General features: G+C 49.0%; 1 protein-coding gene across 1 annotated transcript in view; it reads left to right on the forward strand.

Moving 5' to 3' along the window:
• Positions 1-12,989: 12,989 nt before the first annotated feature.
• FAM174B (family with sequence similarity 174 member B) overlaps positions 12,990-18,151 on the forward strand; it is a 39,570-nt gene continuing 34,408 nt past the window's right edge. Inside the window, exon 1 of the mRNA XM_068991359.1 lies at positions 12,990-13,336. Within this exon, the coding sequence (XP_068847460.1) occupies positions 12,990-13,336 (347 nt within the window). The remainder of the gene's footprint in view (positions 13,337-18,151) is intronic.

Below are 18,151 nucleotides of genomic sequence, written 5' to 3' on the forward strand. Positions count from 1 at the left end.
TTGTGTGTCTTTCTAGAGGTATGTAATTTGACAAGAGTGATCTTACTGTTTAAAAAATCATCACGGGTGACAAAGATGTTGTAAACAACTAGCGCATAATATTGAGAAAGGAGGAAACCATAGTAACACGGAGGCCCAATTCTTATCGTCTAAGGGTTATTTTTAAGCATTTCCAGCCCTGGAATTGCTATTCCTATGCAAAAGAAATCTCCCTGCGAGGCTTGGGGGAAAATATCATGGAAAAGGTGAACTCTGTGGCCCCACTTCCCACAGGCGTGGTTGACCATTATCCTTGTGTTTACAATTTATTTTTGTATGGTTAAAAAAAGCATTTGTGTCCGGGTGTTTGAATTTCATAAATATGTTTCTCCACCAAGCTATCTTTAAGAGTTCCCTGTGCGAATGCAACCGATTTGGGAAAGCCCCGTTTCAGAGACAGCAGAACAACTGCCCTTATCAAGTGTGAACTGAGAAAGACATAGGGAGGCCTTTTCCTGGCTAAAAATAGACCTAGAACTCGGCGTATTTTAGCTTCGGGACGTTTTACAAACTGTCTGGCAAACCAGCACATTATTATTTTATGAATAAGGCACCAGCGTTCCTTTTAAATCTAGCTTCAGGCTGTTTTACTTTCGTGCAAAAAAAAAGAAAAAGAAAAAAGGTGAATTATTTATGAAAATAGGCATGAATATCATATGATAATACCCTCAGTTCTCGCAGGGGGTAAAATGCGCTGCGGATGGTGCTGTCCGCTCCGCGGGAGAGCTGAGCCGGAGCACGCTGAGGATGCTGCTGGAGGCTGGGATGCGGTGTGTAATCCTGAGAACCGTTGGGGCTTCTCCACCTCTCTCGTGCTCTCTCAGCCTCCTTCCCTTCTTCCCTCCTGCTTCCCTGGCCACCTCCCATCTTCCCCTCCCCCGCACTTGCCCTCCCCCTTGCCCCTCCCCTCCCCTCCCTCCCCTCCACCTCCCTCTCCCCCCACCTCCCCTCTCCCCACCTCCCCTCCCCCCACCTCCCCTCCCCCACCTCCCCTCTCCCCACCTCCCCTCCCCCCACCTCCCCTCCCCCACCTCCCCTCCCCCACCTCCCCTCCCTCTTGCCCCTCCCCTCCCCTCCCTCCCCTCCACCTCCCTCTCCCCCTCCTTCCCTCTCTTCCTTCCGTCATTTCCTCCCTCGTTCCCTCCATCTTGCTCTGCCAAACTTCAGAAAGCAGAGTACGGAAATCCTTCCTACACTCGAGTGTGGTCAGCAGGCTGGTTTTATGGAACTGTGCGAATTCAAGTTGTTCACCCTCTGTCAGCCTCAGTTTCTTCATCAGTGAAGGGAGGTGCTAATGATATCTTCTCCCTAGGACTGTGAGGAGGAGTAAAGGGGACGGATATGGAAAGCCCCTGACAAGGAGCAAACAACAAACATTAGCTGGTATCAGAGCCTGCCGCTGGGGAACACACAGGATGGGTGTGCTCGTGGGTAGAGATCACAGTCCCTGGACAGGGAGAGGGTTAAGGTGACCAACTCTTCCTGGTTTGTCCAGGACCAACTGGTTTATGCTTTATTTTTTTTTAACTTTCATTCTACATCAGAACTGTTTTTCATTGAAGTAACATTAGCTTATAAGTCTCACATGTACAACATTATATTGCTACCTCATCCCTACAGCGTGCTCACCACCAAAAATTTAGCTTCCATTCATCACTATATAGTTATGTGGTTTCAAAATGGAAAGTCCTGGGCTTTCCTGATGGCTCAGTGGTGAAGAATCCACCTGCCAATGCAGGAGACACAAGTTCGATCCCTGGTCTGGGAAGATCCCACCTGCCGCAGAGCAACTCAGCCCGTGCGCCACAACTATCGAGTCTGTGCTCTAGAGCCCGGGACCAACATCTGCTGAAGCCCACCAGCCACGAGCCCGTCCTCCACAGCAACAGAATCCCCTGCAAGGAGAAGCCTGAGCACCGCAGCCAGAGAAACGCCTGCACAGCAGTGAAGACCCAACACAGCCACAAGGAAATAAATAAATGCGTAAACTTAAAACAGAAAGCCTTGCACCGTGGGAACCTCCACGCAGCCTCGCCGCTGGCCGATCACCCTCCCGAGTCAGACTGGGTGGACTCCATCCTCCTCTGGTCTTCTCTTCTCATCAGAGCCCAGCTCACGGGGCCAGAGCTCCAGCACGTGTGAGGTTACCAGGACACTCACTTGCCTGGCACACAGAGAGGGAAGGGGATAGTCTGCCGGGAACCAGCGCTGCGGGACCCTCTCCACCTGCCTGGCCACTTGGTCATGGACTGTGTGACCCAGTGACCGAGAGGTGAGGCGTCCCCCTCCATCTGGCCACCTGCCCCCGGCCTCCCCTCGGGGGACTTCCTCCAGACCTCCCAGCCGGCCTAGGAGAAATGGGAGGAAACGGTGCAAGCACTGAAAAGGGAAGAAATACAGCCCCCTTTATTATGTGGCTGGCAGAAACTGTGTATCAGTCAGTTCAGCTCAGTCGCTCAGTCGTGTCCGACTCTCTGCGACCCCATGAATCGCAGCACGCCAGGCCTCCCTGTCCACCACCAACTCCCGGAGTTCACTCAGACTCACGTCCGTCGAGTCAGTGATGCCATCCAGCCATCTCATCCTCTGTCGTCCCCTTCTCCTCCTGCCCTGAATCCCTCTCAGCATCAGAGTCTTTTCCAATGAGTCAACTCTTCGCATGAGGTGGCCAAAGTACTGGAGCTTCAGCTTCAGCATCATTCCTTCCAAAGAAATCCCAGGGCTGATCTCCTTCAGAATGGACTGGCTGGATCTCCTTGCAGTCCAAGGGACTCTCAAGAGTCTTCTCCAACACCGCAGTTCAAAAGCACCAAGAACCCCATTTTATTTTCTTTCTTTTTTAACTTTTTATTTTATACTGAAGTGTAGCCAATGAACAACATTGTGATAGTTTTAGGTGCACAGTAAAGGGGCTCATGTATCCATTCTCCCCCAAACTCCCGTCCCACTCAGACTGCCATATAACCTGAGCAGACTTCCCTGTGCTATACAGGAGGTCCTTGTTGGTTACCCATTTTAAACAGTGTGTACATGTCCATCCCGAACTTCCTAACTATCCCTTCCTCTCTTCCTCCCTTCCTGGTCACCATAGGTTCCTTCCCTAGGTCTGTGAGTCTGTTTCTGTTCTGTAAATAAGTTCATTTGTATCATTTCTTTTTAGCTTTAAAGGAGCGCATTTTAGAATTTGTCTTGAAGGTAGCGTTTCCCTGGTATTTCAGGAGTATGTTTTGTAGCAGTGACCGGGGCCAGTACAAAGAAGGTTTGGAACGGGTTTCCAGAAATTTCTCTGTCTAAGCCAGCACTATTCTTTTAAATGCCTTCTGAGATTCACAGCACTGTGTCGAGAATAGGGCACTTCCCAGGCGTAGGGGGAGGGAAACAGACCACAGAGGGCTGCTGGTAGGACTAAAGAAAAGCCGTGCGTGAGGTGGAGCCTGGCACACGGTGGGCACTGTATAAACATTAGTTCTCTGTCCGAACCTCTGCAGTGATGATTGCATGGTACACGTAAAATCCATTCCCTACTCTCCCTGACCCTTTCTCTTGGGTCTGGAAACTTTGTTTACAAGTGATTCGATTACCAGCCAGTAGGTCTTGTCTGTGAATCAGAATGGCTTTCATTAAGACCAGAGGCTATGTGTCACGTGCTTCTTCCCTCCCCACGGTGCCCAGCCCATGAAATAACTGCCGCTCTGGCAAGAAGCCCTCCAGAAGACATAATAAGGAAAAGATGAAAGACGGGCTGAGTCACTGTGGGGTCGCCCCCCACCCCCTCCGGATTTCTTGCTGAGTTGCCTCCACTTCTTTGCCTCAGGTGCCCTTCAGGAAGATGGTTGGTCACCTGCTTCTGCAAACTGGAGTAGAAATAACCCACCCTGCCCAGAGCCTATAGGGACCCCTCTCCAAGCCTGTCCTTCTTCCCATTGCCCAAGCTCGCGTATTCTTCTCAAGTGCCTAAACTGAGAAACTGCTGGGAGCCCCCATTTCCAATCTGTAATATAGAGTTGGAAGGTTAAGTGCAATTGTGCATGTAAAGCTCAGTGAATGCTGGCCATTATTACCTGGAACTTCTTCACTCCCATTAAGTCTGTCCTTAAAAATTATTTCTGATGAAGGTGTGGGTGTGGGGCAGAAATGGAGAGAGACTGCTCTGGGGTTCTAGAGCCCACCTTTCCCGTTTCCTTTACTCACACTCTGACGTCCGATCTTTGGTCACCTTTGTAGACCTTTCCCTCAGAGTGATAATAAGAAGGGGATTCATGTCATTATCCATTTTAGGCAACAAAATAGTTCAGATTCAAAATATACACTACAAGTTAAAAAATAAATGCAAAATTAACACAAGGTTGCGCAGAGACTAGGATATTCTGGTAAGGAAAGGAAGAAAATGTAAATGCCCCATGGCTCAGACGGTGAAGATCCGCCTGCAATGCAGGAGATCAGGTTTGATCCCTGAGTTGGGAAGATCCCCTGGAGACATGAATGGCAACCACTCCAGTATTCTTGCCTGGGAGAATCCCATGGACAGGGGAGCCTGGAGGGCTACAGTCTATGGGGTCACGAAGAGTCAGACGTGACTGAGCGACCAGCACTTTCACGTTCACATGGACCGCACACTTAGGGATTGTTTCTGTTTACACGTTGATATATTTCCTCCTAATCTTTTTTCTTTAGCGGCCTTCCATTTCAAGTCAGCCGTTACATGCATGCTAAGTCGCTTCAGTCATGTCTGACTCTTTGCAATCCCGTGGACTATAGCCTGCCAGGCTCCTCTGTCCATGGGATACTTCTCAATCCAGGGACTGAACTCACGTCCCTTATGTCGTCTGCATCGGTAAGTGGGTTCTTTACCGCTAGCGCCAGCTGGGAAGCCCTGTTCATCCCAGGGAAAAGGGAACGTAGATCTTTTGGAGGATTAGGTTACTTGCTTGAGTTACTTGCTAGCTTTGCTCTTCAGCAGCTGTCCCTGGAGGTGTCCCATGCAGGGTATTGGAAACCCCCTTGCATATTGGTGAGACTTGAAGGTTGGAAAAACAATTTTATAGTTAAGTATTTTCAGTTATTGCAACGTTCCTTCTTCATTGCTCTGACATCTTAATAATTAATATTTGCTGACCATCTGCCATTTCTTTGATACTGTGTTAAGCATATTTTAGGTGTTAACTCATTTAGTTCTGAAAATCCTCTCATAAGACAGGTTCTCTTATTATATGTATTTTATTGGTGAGGAAATGGAGGCATAACAGGTTTATGGGACTAAATTTCTTCTCTTCTAGTTTCTCTGATCTTTTCCAGTCCTGTGGCCACTGCTGAGTTTTCCAAATTTGCTGGCATATTGAGTGCAGCACTTTAACAGCATCATCTTTTAGGATTTTAAACAGCTCAGCTGGAATTCCGTCACTTCCTCTAGCTTTGCTCATAGTAATGCTTCCTAAGGCCCACTTGACTTCACACTGCAAGAGATCTCATTTCACATGCTAGTAAGGTAATGTCAAGTTTCTTCAGCAGTGTGTGAACCAAGAACTTTCAGATGTAGAAGCTGGGTTCCTAGAAGGCAGAGGAACCAGAGATCAAATAGTCAACATTAATTGGGTCACAGAGAAAGCAAGACAATTCCAGAGAAACATCTACTTCTGCTTCGTTGACTACACTAAGGCTTTTGACTGTGTGGATCACAACAAGCTGTGGAAAATTCTTCAAGAGATGCGAATACCAGATCACCTGACCTGCCCCTTGAGAAACCTGTATGCAGGTCAGGAAGCAACAGTTATAACTGGACATGGAAGAACAGACTGGTTCCAAATAGGAAAAGGAGTACATCAAGGCTGTATATGGTCACCTGCTCATTTAACTTATGTGCAGAGTACATCATGAGAAATGCCAGGCTGCATGAAGCACAAGCTGGAATCAAGATTGCCAGGAGAAATATCAATAACTTCAGATATGCAGATGATACCACTCTAATGGCAGAAAGTGAGGAGGAACTAAAGAGTTTCTTGATGAAGGTGAAAGAGGAGAGTGGAAATGCTGGCTTGAAACTCAGCACGAAAGAAAAAACTGAGATCATGGCATCTAGTCCCATCACTTCATGGCAAATAGAAGGGGTAGAAGTGGAAGCAGTGACAGATTTTCTTTTCTTGTGCTCTAAAGTCACTGTAAACGGTGACTGCAGCCATGAAATCAAAAGGCACTTCATCCTTGGAAGGAAATAGGCAGCATATTAAAAAGCAGAGACATCACTTCATTGACAAAGGTTCGTTCAGCTCAGTTCAGTTGCTCAGTTGTGTTTGACTCTTTGTGACCCCGTGGACTGCAGCACGCCAGGCCTTCTTGTCCATCACCAATTCCCAGAGCCTACTCAAACTCATGTCCATTGAGTCAGTGATGCCATCCAATCATCTCATCCCCTGTCGTCCCCTTCTCTTCCCGCCTTCAATCTTTCCCAGCATCAGGGTCTTTTCTAATGAGTCAGTTCTTTGCATCAGGTGGCCAAAGTATTGGCGTTTCAGCTTCAGCATCAGTCCTTCCAATGAATATTCAGGACTGATCTCCTTTAGGATAGACTGGTTGGATCTCCTTGCTGTCCAAGGGAGTCTCAAGAGTCTTCTCCAACACCACAGTTCAAAAGCATCAATTCTTTGGCACTCAGCTTTCTTTATAGTCCAACTCACATCCATACATGACTACTGGTAAAACCATAGCTTTGATTAGATGGACCTTTGTTGGCAGAGTAATGTCTCTGCTTTTTAATACACTGTCTAGGTTGGTCATAACTTTCCTTCCAAGGAGCAAGCGTCTTTTAATTGCATGGCTGCAGTCACCATCTGCAGTGATTTTGGAGCCCCCAAAATAAAGTCTGACACTGTTTCCATTGTTTCCCCATCTATTTGCCATGAAGTGATGGGACCAGATGCCGTGATCTTAGTTTTCTGAATGTTGAGTTTTAAGCTAACTTTTTCACTCTCCTTTTTCACTTTCACCAAGAGGCTCTTTACTTCTTTGCTTTCTGCCATAAGGGTGGTGTCATCTGCATATCTGACAAAGGTATGTATAGTCAAAAATATGGTTTTTCCAGTAGTCATGTACAGATGTGAGAGTTGTACCATAAAGAAGGCTGAGCGTTGAAGAACTGATGCTTTCAAATTGTGATGCTGGAGAAGACTCTTGAGAGTCTCTTGGACTGCAAGGAGATCAAACCAGTCAATCCTAAAGGAAATCAGTCCTGAATATTCACTGGAATGACTGATGCTGTAGGTGAAGCTCTGGTGCTTTGGCCACCTGATGCGAAGAGCTGACTTAATGGAAAAGACCCTAATGCTGGGAAAGAGTGAAGGCAAAAGCAGAGAATGAGATGTTTAGATAGCATCACCAACTCAATGGACATGGCTTTGAGCAAACTCTGGGAGATAGTGAAGGACATAGGAGCTTGGCGTGCTGCTGTTGATGGGGTCACAAGGAGTTGGACACAACTTAGTGACTGAACAACAACAATATCCTAAAAATATTAATTCAAATAGAAACAAAATAATAAATATGTTAACTTTGACACATTGTTATGAAAATAACTATATTTTCTTTAAAAATCCAGAAGAGTGGCATTGTTTTAACATTTTTTGGTAAAACTGCTGACAGTAGAAAATAGGTAGGTTTTCACATTCACTTTTGAATTCATTGTGTTGCAATTTGTTGTTTGGGTTGAGAAATGAAAAAAAAAAAAATCCAGCGTTGCCCTGATATGCAGCTAGAAAAGGGAAGCGGATTTTAATAACCTTTTCAGATATATGGATATACTCCTTTAATTTCACACCCAAATTTGTGAGCAGTAGTTTCTTAAAGATTAGTTCAACTGTGAAGTCTGGAAACATATCAGTGAAATTTTGTACTCTGTTTCATTGAAATCCATTGGTCTATCTTGCACTTTGAATGGAATTTTCAGCCAGACATAATTTTGTAACATTGTGCTTTGGCCATGTAGAAAAGAACTGGCTTGCTGATTTAAGCAGATCTTCCAAATTTTGACATATTTCAATATATAATATCAAAAAGACCATCAAGCTCATCAAAAAAGTCTTGCAGTATTAGGAAGTTGCTTAGCTCACAGCAGAAAGTCCTAACTGACAAGTTTTTCCTCAAAATTGAGATTTTAGCTTGAAGGTTTGACTTTTGTCATTGCTTACAATGCTATCAGTAACTATCATTGAAACGACAGACTCATTCTTGCTCATTTTTTGAGAAAGTGCTCGCCAAAGACCTGGGGCTTCCCAGGTGGCGCTAGAGGTAAAGAAACCTGCCTGCCCCTGCAGGAAACATAAGAGATGCAGGTTTGATCCCTGAGTCAGGAAGACCCCCTGGAGGAGGTAATAGCAACCTGTCTCGGGATTCTTGCCTGGAGACTCCCACGGACAGAGGAGCCTGGAAGGCTCCAGTCTATAGGTTGCGAAGAGTCAGACATGACTGAAGCGACTTAGCAGGCACTGCCAAGGACCAGGTCTGAAGTTTGTCAGGCACTGTTTTGATTAACAATGACATTCCATGAAAAAAGTGGCTGGTTCAGTGTGTAGCTCTAAGAATCGCACACTTGCTTTATCTCGAGACAGTCATCATGGCTCATAAGCAGAAACAGTGGCTTATGCATACTTCTCATTTCATCACATCTAACAGTAAAATGTTCCCTTCTCAAGGGCCAAGGTTTAATCATTTCACGACTCTATCAAGGACATTATAAAGTGAAAGTGACTCTTTTTTTTTTTCCCCTGCTGTGCATGGTCATAAAGAATGCAATTACTATGAGTATTGCTATTGCTAAGTCGCTTCAGCTGTGTCTGACTCTGTGTGACCCCATAGACGGCAACCCACCAGGCTCCCCCGTCCCTGGGATCCTCCAGGCAAGAACACTGGAGTGGGTTGCCATTTCCTTCTCCAATGCATGAATGTGAAAAGTGAAAGTGAAGTCGCTCAGTCATGTCGGACTTAGCGACCCCATGGACTGCAGCCTTCCAGGCTCCTCCATCCATGGGATTTTCCAGGCAAGAGTACTGGAGTGGGTTGCCATTGCCTTCTCCTACTAAGAGTACAATTTGTCTTAATTCATGCTAAAGCATCAGTTGTCATCACGATAGCTTTTGCATCATCAATGAAAAAGCCAAATAACATCTTACTGTTATTACAGAATTCATTTTGACTTTTCAGTTTCCCTGGAAGGGTCTCAGGGACCCCAGGAGCCCCAGACCATATTTTTAGAACTTCTGCTTTAGCTTGCCGTTGATTCTAGAGGCAACCCACCATGCTTCCGATAAACTCTCTTTTCCTGAAATCAGCCCAAGTTGCTTTCTGTTGCCAGTCACCAGTGTTCCATGTTAAAAAGATTATTGTTTGTGGTTGGTTGTGAGAAATGAAACATTTCCCGCCATATCAGTAAACAAGGACGTCACAACCATCAGCAATCGCAGCCCTCCAATATGAGGTGGTGAGGCCTAAGAACACCCAGGAAGGAGAAGAAAACATGCTACCTGGCAGGCATCAGCCTGCAGTCACTCCCTACAGTGAGCCCCAAGCAAGCCCAGGATGGAAAAAACACGGGATACTGGCCCCAGAGAGAGGAGGTGCGTAGAGAAGGGATGATTTCAGTGAGCCCAGATTCTTGTATCTTCCCATACATAGAGAAGCGCTAAATTCCTTAACTTGGGATATCTGGTTTTCTTTAATCAACAGTCATCTTGTGATGTTCAGACTACCTGTACTTTGTGGCCAAACCTCTATATAACCTGGCTCCTTCCCTCACCTCTTCAGAGCAGTTCTCCCAGGGTCACTTCAGATGCTGTCTCCTGGGCTTGAAGTCCTAAAAATTCCCACTGAATAAAACATAACTCTCAGCTTTTAGGTTGTGAATATTTTTTAAGTCAACAGTTGATTCAAAATGCTTAAGGAATTCTAGGGCAGTTTATAAGTAAGTTCTTCATTGTGATGATTTGCACAGCAAGTAATCAGGAAGAAGGAAAGGTTCTAAAGTTTCACTTTACTAAAATAATCTAACATTTATGTACATTCTTGGTGGTGGGTTATGTACATTCTTGGTGTTAAGTTATGTAATTCTTGGTGTTAAACAATCAAGCACGTCTACCCCAGTCCATGAATTGTGGTAAAAGAAGGATAGGAGACAAATGTTTTCTCCCTTCTTAGGGTTAATTCCAGTGACCTTTCTGAGCTAAGTATGGCCATCCTCACTTTAGACATTAAAGACTTGGATTCTGTGGGTAAGTTTTCAGCCAAGGCCACTCAGTGGTCAAACCTCTTATCCTGAATAGAGGTTCCAAAACCCAGGACTTCTTTAACTCTCCATGCAGGGATTTCTGATAAGGACAAAAATCTAAGCCTGTGATATCTGAGGTTTATGCCTTAGAGGGCAGTCCTGCAAAATCATGGACGTAAGCAGTGGTTCTTTTAGAAATTTCTTTTCTGAATTCTATCATGATGATATGATAAAATGCTGGCTCTCTATCAACACATTTTTTGACATAAAGTGGTATTTTAGAGAGTTGGAAGAGACCTAAAGCTTGTGATCTGTCCAAATTTCTCACCACTGAGGCATGCTGGACTATTCAGCATGCATTTCAAATAGTACCTCCTGGGTGTTGACTTCTGATAACCTGCTTGTTGTTCATCCCAGTAAATCAAAATGTATCACATTATAAGTGACAGGCAGCTTCGTGTGTGTGTGTGTGTGTGTGTGTGTTAGTCATTCAGCCATGTTTGACTCTTTGCAACCCATGGACTATAGCCCACCAGGCTCCTCTGCCCATGGAAGTCTCCAGGCAAGAATACTGGAGTGGGTAGCCATTCCCTTCTCCAGGGGATCTTCCCAGCCCAGAGATTGAACCCAGGTCTCCGGGCAGTTTCTCAGATGGCCCCAGTGATCCTTGCTTCTGGACACGCTCACCCTTGTATATCCCCCTTCCCCTTGTGATGAGATCTGTACCTTGCTTCCAACCAACAGAATACAGCAAAGGTGTTGGGATGTTGCTTCTGTTGTCAGGTTTCCTAAGACAACGATTTTGGTCTTGCTAACAGACTTTCTCCACTGCCTTCTAGACTTACACATTAAAAGAAAATATTTATTTATGGCTATGCTGGGTGTGTGTTGCCCCACACCAGCGTTTTCCAGCTGCAGGGACTGGAGGCTGCTTTCTGGCTCTGGTGCTCTGGCTTCTCATTGCAGTGGTCTCTCTTGTGGCAGAGAATGGTTTCTAGGGCGCGTGGGCTCAGTAGTTGTGGCTTGCAGGCTTTAGAGCTTGGGCTCAGTAGTTGAGGCACGTGGGTTTAGGTGCTCTGCGGCACGTGGGGTCTTCCTAGACCAGGAAGTCCTAGACATGCATGTTTTGATGAGGTGAGCTGCCATGCTGGAAAGGCCCACACGGTAAGAACGGTGCACAGCCTCTGGCCAATAGCCAGTGGGGAACTGAGGCTTTCAGTCCAGTAGCCCATGAAGAGCCGAATCTGGCCAAAAACCACTGACTGAGCGTGGATGCAGATCCTTCCCCAGTTGAACCTTCAGATGAGACTCCAGCCACCAGCACCGACTGCACCTTTGTGAGAGACCCTGAAGCAGAGGACCCTGCTAAGCTATGCTCAGATTCCTAAACCACAGAAACCCTGATAAAATGTGTGTGTGTTTTAAGCTGAGAAGTTTGGGGATAATTTATTAGGCGGCAATAGCAAACTGATACATTGTACTGTATTTTATTTACCTGTTGCTTTTTTTTTTTTTTTCTTCACAAAATAGGCCCAGGAGTGAGCTGTTTAAGGTCGCTGAATGCTTAAGCTCTCATGTCACCAGAGAGTTTCCAGCCAGGATCCAGCCTCATGCTGAAAGGTGGAACCCGAGGCCTGCAGGATAGTTCCTAGCGATCCAGGAAGGCCCTTTGTGCCCTTCATCAGGTCCCACCTTTGGGCCTCACACGGGAACATCCTCAACTGTCTTTCTCCACTGAAGTTATCATCTAGCTTGCAAACCAGAGGCAGCAAGCCAATTACTCCCTGGGGGCTGAAACTTCAACCCAGGAGGAACACTATTCTACAGCAAAGGTGCAAAGGCAGGAATGCACACTGGGCTTCCCTGGTGGCTCAGGTGGTAAAGAATCCACCTGCAATGCGGGAGACCTGGGTTGGATCCCTGGGTTGAGAAGATGATCCCCTGGAGGAGAGCCTGGCAACCCACTCCAGTATTCTTGCCTGGAGAAACCCATGGGCAGAGGAGCCTGGTGGGCTACAGTCCATAGGGTCCCAAAGAATCAGACAGGACTGAAGCTACTTAGCACCCAGCATAATCCAGTTCAGAAGCACAGGTGCAAAATGTTTGAAATAGCTAAGGCATGAGATAAGAAACTCTTAGGAAAAAAGAAGCTGACTGGGGGGACGCTGAACTATAAATATACACAGTGCACAGGGCATTCGGCCGCACGCTTCATTCACCTCTGAGGCTGCGGTTTCCGCATCTGTAGAATGGAGTCTTTGATTCTCTGTCTGGCACAATCTGAGTTGCTGGGAGGTAAATCAACTCTTAAAGGAGGGTAATGGCAATACCTGTCTCCTAAGGGGGCTGATGATATCAAAGAGATAAAACGTGTAACGTGCAGCACAGCTCCTGCGACTGCTACTTCTCCCAGGGTGTCCCAGGTCCCCGGGGGAACAGCGCAGCCCGCACCCGGCCTGGTGGCCTGCCCCGACCACGTGGGGCCGTGGCCCGTCGAATGACTCGGTGCAACGTGTTGGTGGCGGCGGCGGCCGCGGCCGCGGGCGGCGCGGACTCTTCCGGGCGCCGCAGCTTCCTGCCAAGCACCGCGCAGCCGCCGGGCTCCGCCGCGGGAGGACCCGGGGCAGGCCGCGGCGCCGCTGCGGGACTCGGGGCTCCGCCGCGCGCGCCCCGCCCGGCCCCCGCGCCGCCGGCCCGCACCATGCGCGCCGCGCCGCCGCCCGCGCGGCTGCTGCTGCCGCTGCTCCTGCTCGCGCTCCTGGGCGCGCCCGCCGCCCGCGCCAGCAGAGCCCAGTCCGCCGCCCCTCCGCAGCCCGGAGCCGCGCGCCAGCCGCGGCCGCCGCCCGGCCCGGGGCCCGGGAACGCCACCGGCACCGGGTCCGGGGAGGCGGCGGGCGGCGGCGGCGGCGGCTCCAACAGCAGCGGCGACGCCTTGGTGACCCGCATCTCCAGCCTGCTCCGCGACCTGCCCACCCTGAAGGCGGCCGTGATCGTGGCCTGCGCCTTCACCGCCTTCCTCATCGCCTGCCTGCTGCTGCGAGTCTTCAGGTGGGTCCGCCGCCCCTTGCAGCCCCGCGGGCCAGTCCGCCCCGCCGCCCCGCCGTCACCGCGCGCCCTCGGCATCAGCGCGCACATCAGACGCTCCGGCCCCGGTGCCGGGCTGCACTTGTGCTACCCCGGGACTCTCGGCCCTGCCCCGCAGGCTTTTTCCCTCCTGCACACTAGAATTTTCTCCTGTTTGAACGATAAATGTATACATATGTATATGTATAGATATGTGATCAGCCACTCAGTCGTGGCCTACTCTTCGCGACCCCTGGAATTCTCCAGGCAAGAAGACAGGAGTGGTTGGCCATGCCCTCCTCCAGGGGATCTTCCCGACCCAGGGATCGAACCCATGGCTCTCTGTCTCCCGCATTGGCAGGCGGGTTCTTTACCAGTCGCGCCACCAGGGAAGCCCGTAACACATGCATATGTATACGTAAAAGTATTCATGTATAAAATATTGAATTCCTTTTAACTTTCTGCTAATGCTTAACACTAACAGTAGCGCTTCGAATTCTGACAGCCTTACGAAGATTTTATTTTTATACTTATTTCACAGATGAAAAATTTTCCGGAGAGGCAAGGTGGCTTATCCAAGTAAACTCAATGGTGGAAGTAGGATTCGAACCCACATCCACAGTACCCACCCTCTGTTTCCTTTTCGGGTCTCTGATGTGCCACCTGCTTTTTTTCTTTTCATTGGTTCTGCTACCAAAAGAAGCAGTGTCTATCGGGTGGGCTGATTCCAGGATACCTGTTGGAGGCACAGTTTTTTGAGCCAGTGAGTTGGAGCTGGGCTCCAGGACGTTTGGCGGCCCTTGGTGACCTCGGTGACTTTCTGCCTAGATGTGAGAGATCTTAGAGAGGCTGTTGTAGGTTTCTCAGATTCAGCGAGAAAGTGGGAAATTAGGAAGACTGTCTGGAGTAGGGAGCTGGAGAGGGCTACAGGCAATGCAGGGAGGGCTGCGTTTCCCCCCATGGCTGGGAAATTCTAGTTTTGCAGGAAATGAACCAAATGTATCCTGTTACTCAGGCGGGCCTCCCGGAAATCTGGGCGTATGTGTGTCAGTTTGTCACAGCCTGTTCCCTCCCCTTCTGAGTTTACACAGAGTGCTTGGGTGTTTGATCAGCTGTTGGAGGTTTGGGGCCAGGGGCTTACAAGCATTTTCAGAGCAGGAACAGAAACCAGATCTGCAAAGGCAGGTCTGGGAGCTCTCCCTTGAGGTTTGCTGCTGGTTGCTGTGTGACTTGGAGGCAAGGTGTTTCTTTGTGGGTCCACGGGATTAAATATGCCTGTGGTCCTGAAAAAATGGAGAAGGGAGCGCTGTGGGCCCACATTCCCCTCCTCCATCCCCTCTCCTCCCCTCTCCTGGCTCCAGCCACATTGTTCCTCTGTGTGCTGATCCCCTGATCCCCTCTGCACCCCATCGTTCCCCCTGCCCTCCTTCCTCTGCTTGCAGACTTCAGCGGCTCCCTGTAGCCACTACCTGGGTGTGGCATTCGGGCACCTTGAAATTAGCCCTGGAGCACCTTGAGGCCATCCGCCCGTCCTCTGGACCACCCGTCGCTTCTCTCCTTAAACTCCTGGCTGCCAGCTTGTGTATTTTCCGCTCCTGGGCCTGTCCCTGCCACACGCTTACCGTGACTGCATGCGGCCACCGGGGCCCGGCTCCCACGCCCCTTCCTCTGGGTTGTTTTCCTGCACACAGGGGCCAGGAGGTCCCTTCCCTTCCTGGCTGCCCCCAGCCCAAAACTTGTTCATCCTCCAGATGGCCCTTCTCATGTCAGGCTGGTGGCTCTCCCACTCAACAGACGGTCCTGGAGGGTGGGCATGTCCCATCCTGTGCCCAGGCACGGCCTGGCCATCATCAGATGCGTCTGTCATCCTTTATGGCCTTCCCAATCACTTGGTTACATTGAACATGAATGCCCCAGAGCAGCTCTGAGCCTGGGGGTTTGAAACATTTTGCTCAAAATAGGCCGCCCAGCCCACAAGGCGGTGTACTTTTTCAGAAGGTATTTGAACTATTTTGCCAGTCTGCTCCTTATTACCCAGGAGAGGCGGGAGAACACTCAGCAGCCTGCGGCCAGATGTGAGGGTGCGCGTCTGAGCTGGAGAGGACGGGCCCTTGCCGGCCAGGGAGCTGACTGTGCAGAGAGGGTCCGACTTCTCAGGAGAGGCAGGTTATGGCCTTCTTCTTGCGGGGTCGAGTTTCCAGGGGGGACAGCTGGCACCCCGGTTCTGATGTGGACAGCATCGGACAGCTAGGAAAGGCCCTGATGGTAGACATTCCGGCCCCACGTGCTCCTCGGCAGAGAGGAAAATTGCATCTCACTGACTGTGACAGTGTTCGTCTCTCAGTCGTGTCTGCCTCTTTGCGACCCCATGGGCTGTAGCCCCTGATGCTCCTCTGTCCATGTGGATTCTCTAGGCAAGAATACTGGAGTGGGCTGCCATGCCCTCCTCCAGGGGATCTTGCCAAGCCAGGGATTGAATGGCAGGTCTCCCGCATTGCAGGTAGATTCTTTACCGTCTGAGCCACCAGGGAAAGCCCAGGACACTGGAGTGGGTAGACTATCCTTTCTCCAGGGTATCTTCCCAACCCAGGGATTGAACCTGGATCTCTTGCATTGTAGGCAGATTCTTCACTGTCTGAACCACCAGGGAAGCCCAGGGAGTGTGGGCTAAGTTGTACAGTAGATTCTAGAACACTGCAAGCCCAGGGTGTATACTGTGGCCTTTCCGCAGGCCCCTGCAGGCTGCCTTCATCAGGCTTCTTGAAGGCCTGTTGCCCTGAGTGGACATCCTCCTAGCTCCTTGGCCTGCAGTGAACACGTCCTGGCCGTTCTGCCCCCAGTCTCCCTGCGTCGTCTCCCCTGGGGCGCCCCTCCACCTGCCGGTGCTTCTGGCTCACTTTGCTCTGTCTCCAGAGTCACAGCAGTGTCCTTCAGCCCGGTGTTCCTGCAGCCAGCCTTGTCTCCACGCCCGTGCATCCTCCTTCTCTGTTCTCACCCTTCTGCCCTCCCATCCCCGCAGGCACGGGCTCCTCAGTGTTCCTACCAGCTGGCTTTTCGAACCTGGGGTCCCATTCCCTCTCAAGCCTCCATCTCAGCTCTGCCGGCTGCCCCAGCCCTGCTGGACGTCCAGGGGTCCTCCAGGGGCGTCTTGTGGCCTTAGCTCCACACGTCCCTCTGATCTTCTGCATCAAGTCCCCTCCGCTGCCAAGACGTCGTGACCAGCTCACTGCTGTTTGCCTGCTGGGGTGTCACCTTCTCTGAGAAGCCCCCCAGCCAGGGCCCCCCAGTGCTCCCAGAGCACACTCGAGATCTGAATTTTGGACTCGGGGTCAAGAGTGTCACTGGACGTCCCAGGTGGAGGGTTCCTAAGAGCAAGACTGGCCCGTACTCATTTGTGCCTCTCTAACGCCTCCTGGGGCTCCAAGCACAAGCTGGCATCTAATACGGATATTTTTAGCAAATGAATGAACCCCTAAGTATTTTGCCTTGTTGGTGCTTCCCAGAATGTCTCTGTGATGAGCTATGTGGCTAGTGCAAGGAGCCTGTGAGGTAGGAGTTTGTCTGGATGGGGGCCACCATTTCCATGACGATGGATACGGAGAAGAGGGGGAGAGTGTAGTACATGTTATTGCTAGCCCACGTGTCTGTTTTCCCTGAAGGAGTCACTTTAACAGACAGCAGAAAGAATGTGGATCCAAGGAAACTGTTAAACTTAGAAGCAAAGAAAGGTATATGCTTTTAGTCAAGCAATTCCATTTCTAAGGTACACACATTTTTTACTGTGATATCTATTCTTTGCTTCAAATTTTATTACTTCAAAGAAGAAGCAAAGATGCATGATCAATGAAGTTCAGAGCAGTTCTGTTTAATAGTGAAAATGTTTAAGTAAGCTTGATATCTAACAGTTGATTACACAAATTATGGTAGTCTTTGTAATGGAATACTGTGCAGCTGTGAAAAATGATGTTGGTCTAACACTACATACTGTTAAGTGGAACAGGTTACTAAAAGCATGTGTAGTATGATCTCATCAAATAGATAAATTAATATATATATGAATGTGCAAAGAATTTTTTGTGTGTACACACGTGACTGTGGGAAATACTTAAACATTTTTTTTTTAATTGGAGGGTAATTGCTTCCAACCTTGTGTTGGCTTCTGCTGTATGTCAGCATGAATCAGCCTTAGGCATACATGTGTCCCCTCCCTCCTGAACCTCCCTCCTACCCCCCACCCCACCCCAGCCTCTAGGTTGTCACAGAGCACTGGGCTGAGCTCTGTGTGTTACACAGCAGTTTCCCACTGGGTGTCTATGTTGCACGTGGTAATGTATATGTTTCAATGCTACTCTCTCAATTCATCCTGCACTCTCCATCCCCGGCTGTGTGCACACGTCTGTTCTCTATGTCCGCATGATTCTTTATTATTTATTTATTATGTACTTATTATTTATGATATATTTCTACATTGTCTGAATTTCCTTTCAGCCAACATTTATTCATTTTCTCTCTGTGCACTCAACTGTCTGCTGCCCCCTTAAATGTGTCCTCCTGAGGACCTGTGTAAGAGTCTGGGGTGGACCCCTCGCAGTGGGGCTTCTGGGTCCCAGGGGTGCTCTTACTTGGCTTCCTTGAGGATGTATCAGCTTACCCTCCCACCCTCAGTATCTGGGACTCTCAGATCCTCCCATCATATCTGACACTTAGTATTATCTGAATTTCTAATGTTTTCCAAAAAAAAAAAGTAGATTTTTTTCCTGGTAGTGAGAACTTTTGGGGTCTGCTCTATTAGTCAGACCT

Source organism: Capricornis sumatraensis, chromosome 19, assembly GCF_032405125.1.
Source record: "Capricornis sumatraensis isolate serow.1 chromosome 19, serow.2, whole genome shotgun sequence".
Taxonomy (NCBI): domain Eukaryota; kingdom Metazoa; phylum Chordata; class Mammalia; order Artiodactyla; family Bovidae; genus Capricornis; species Capricornis sumatraensis.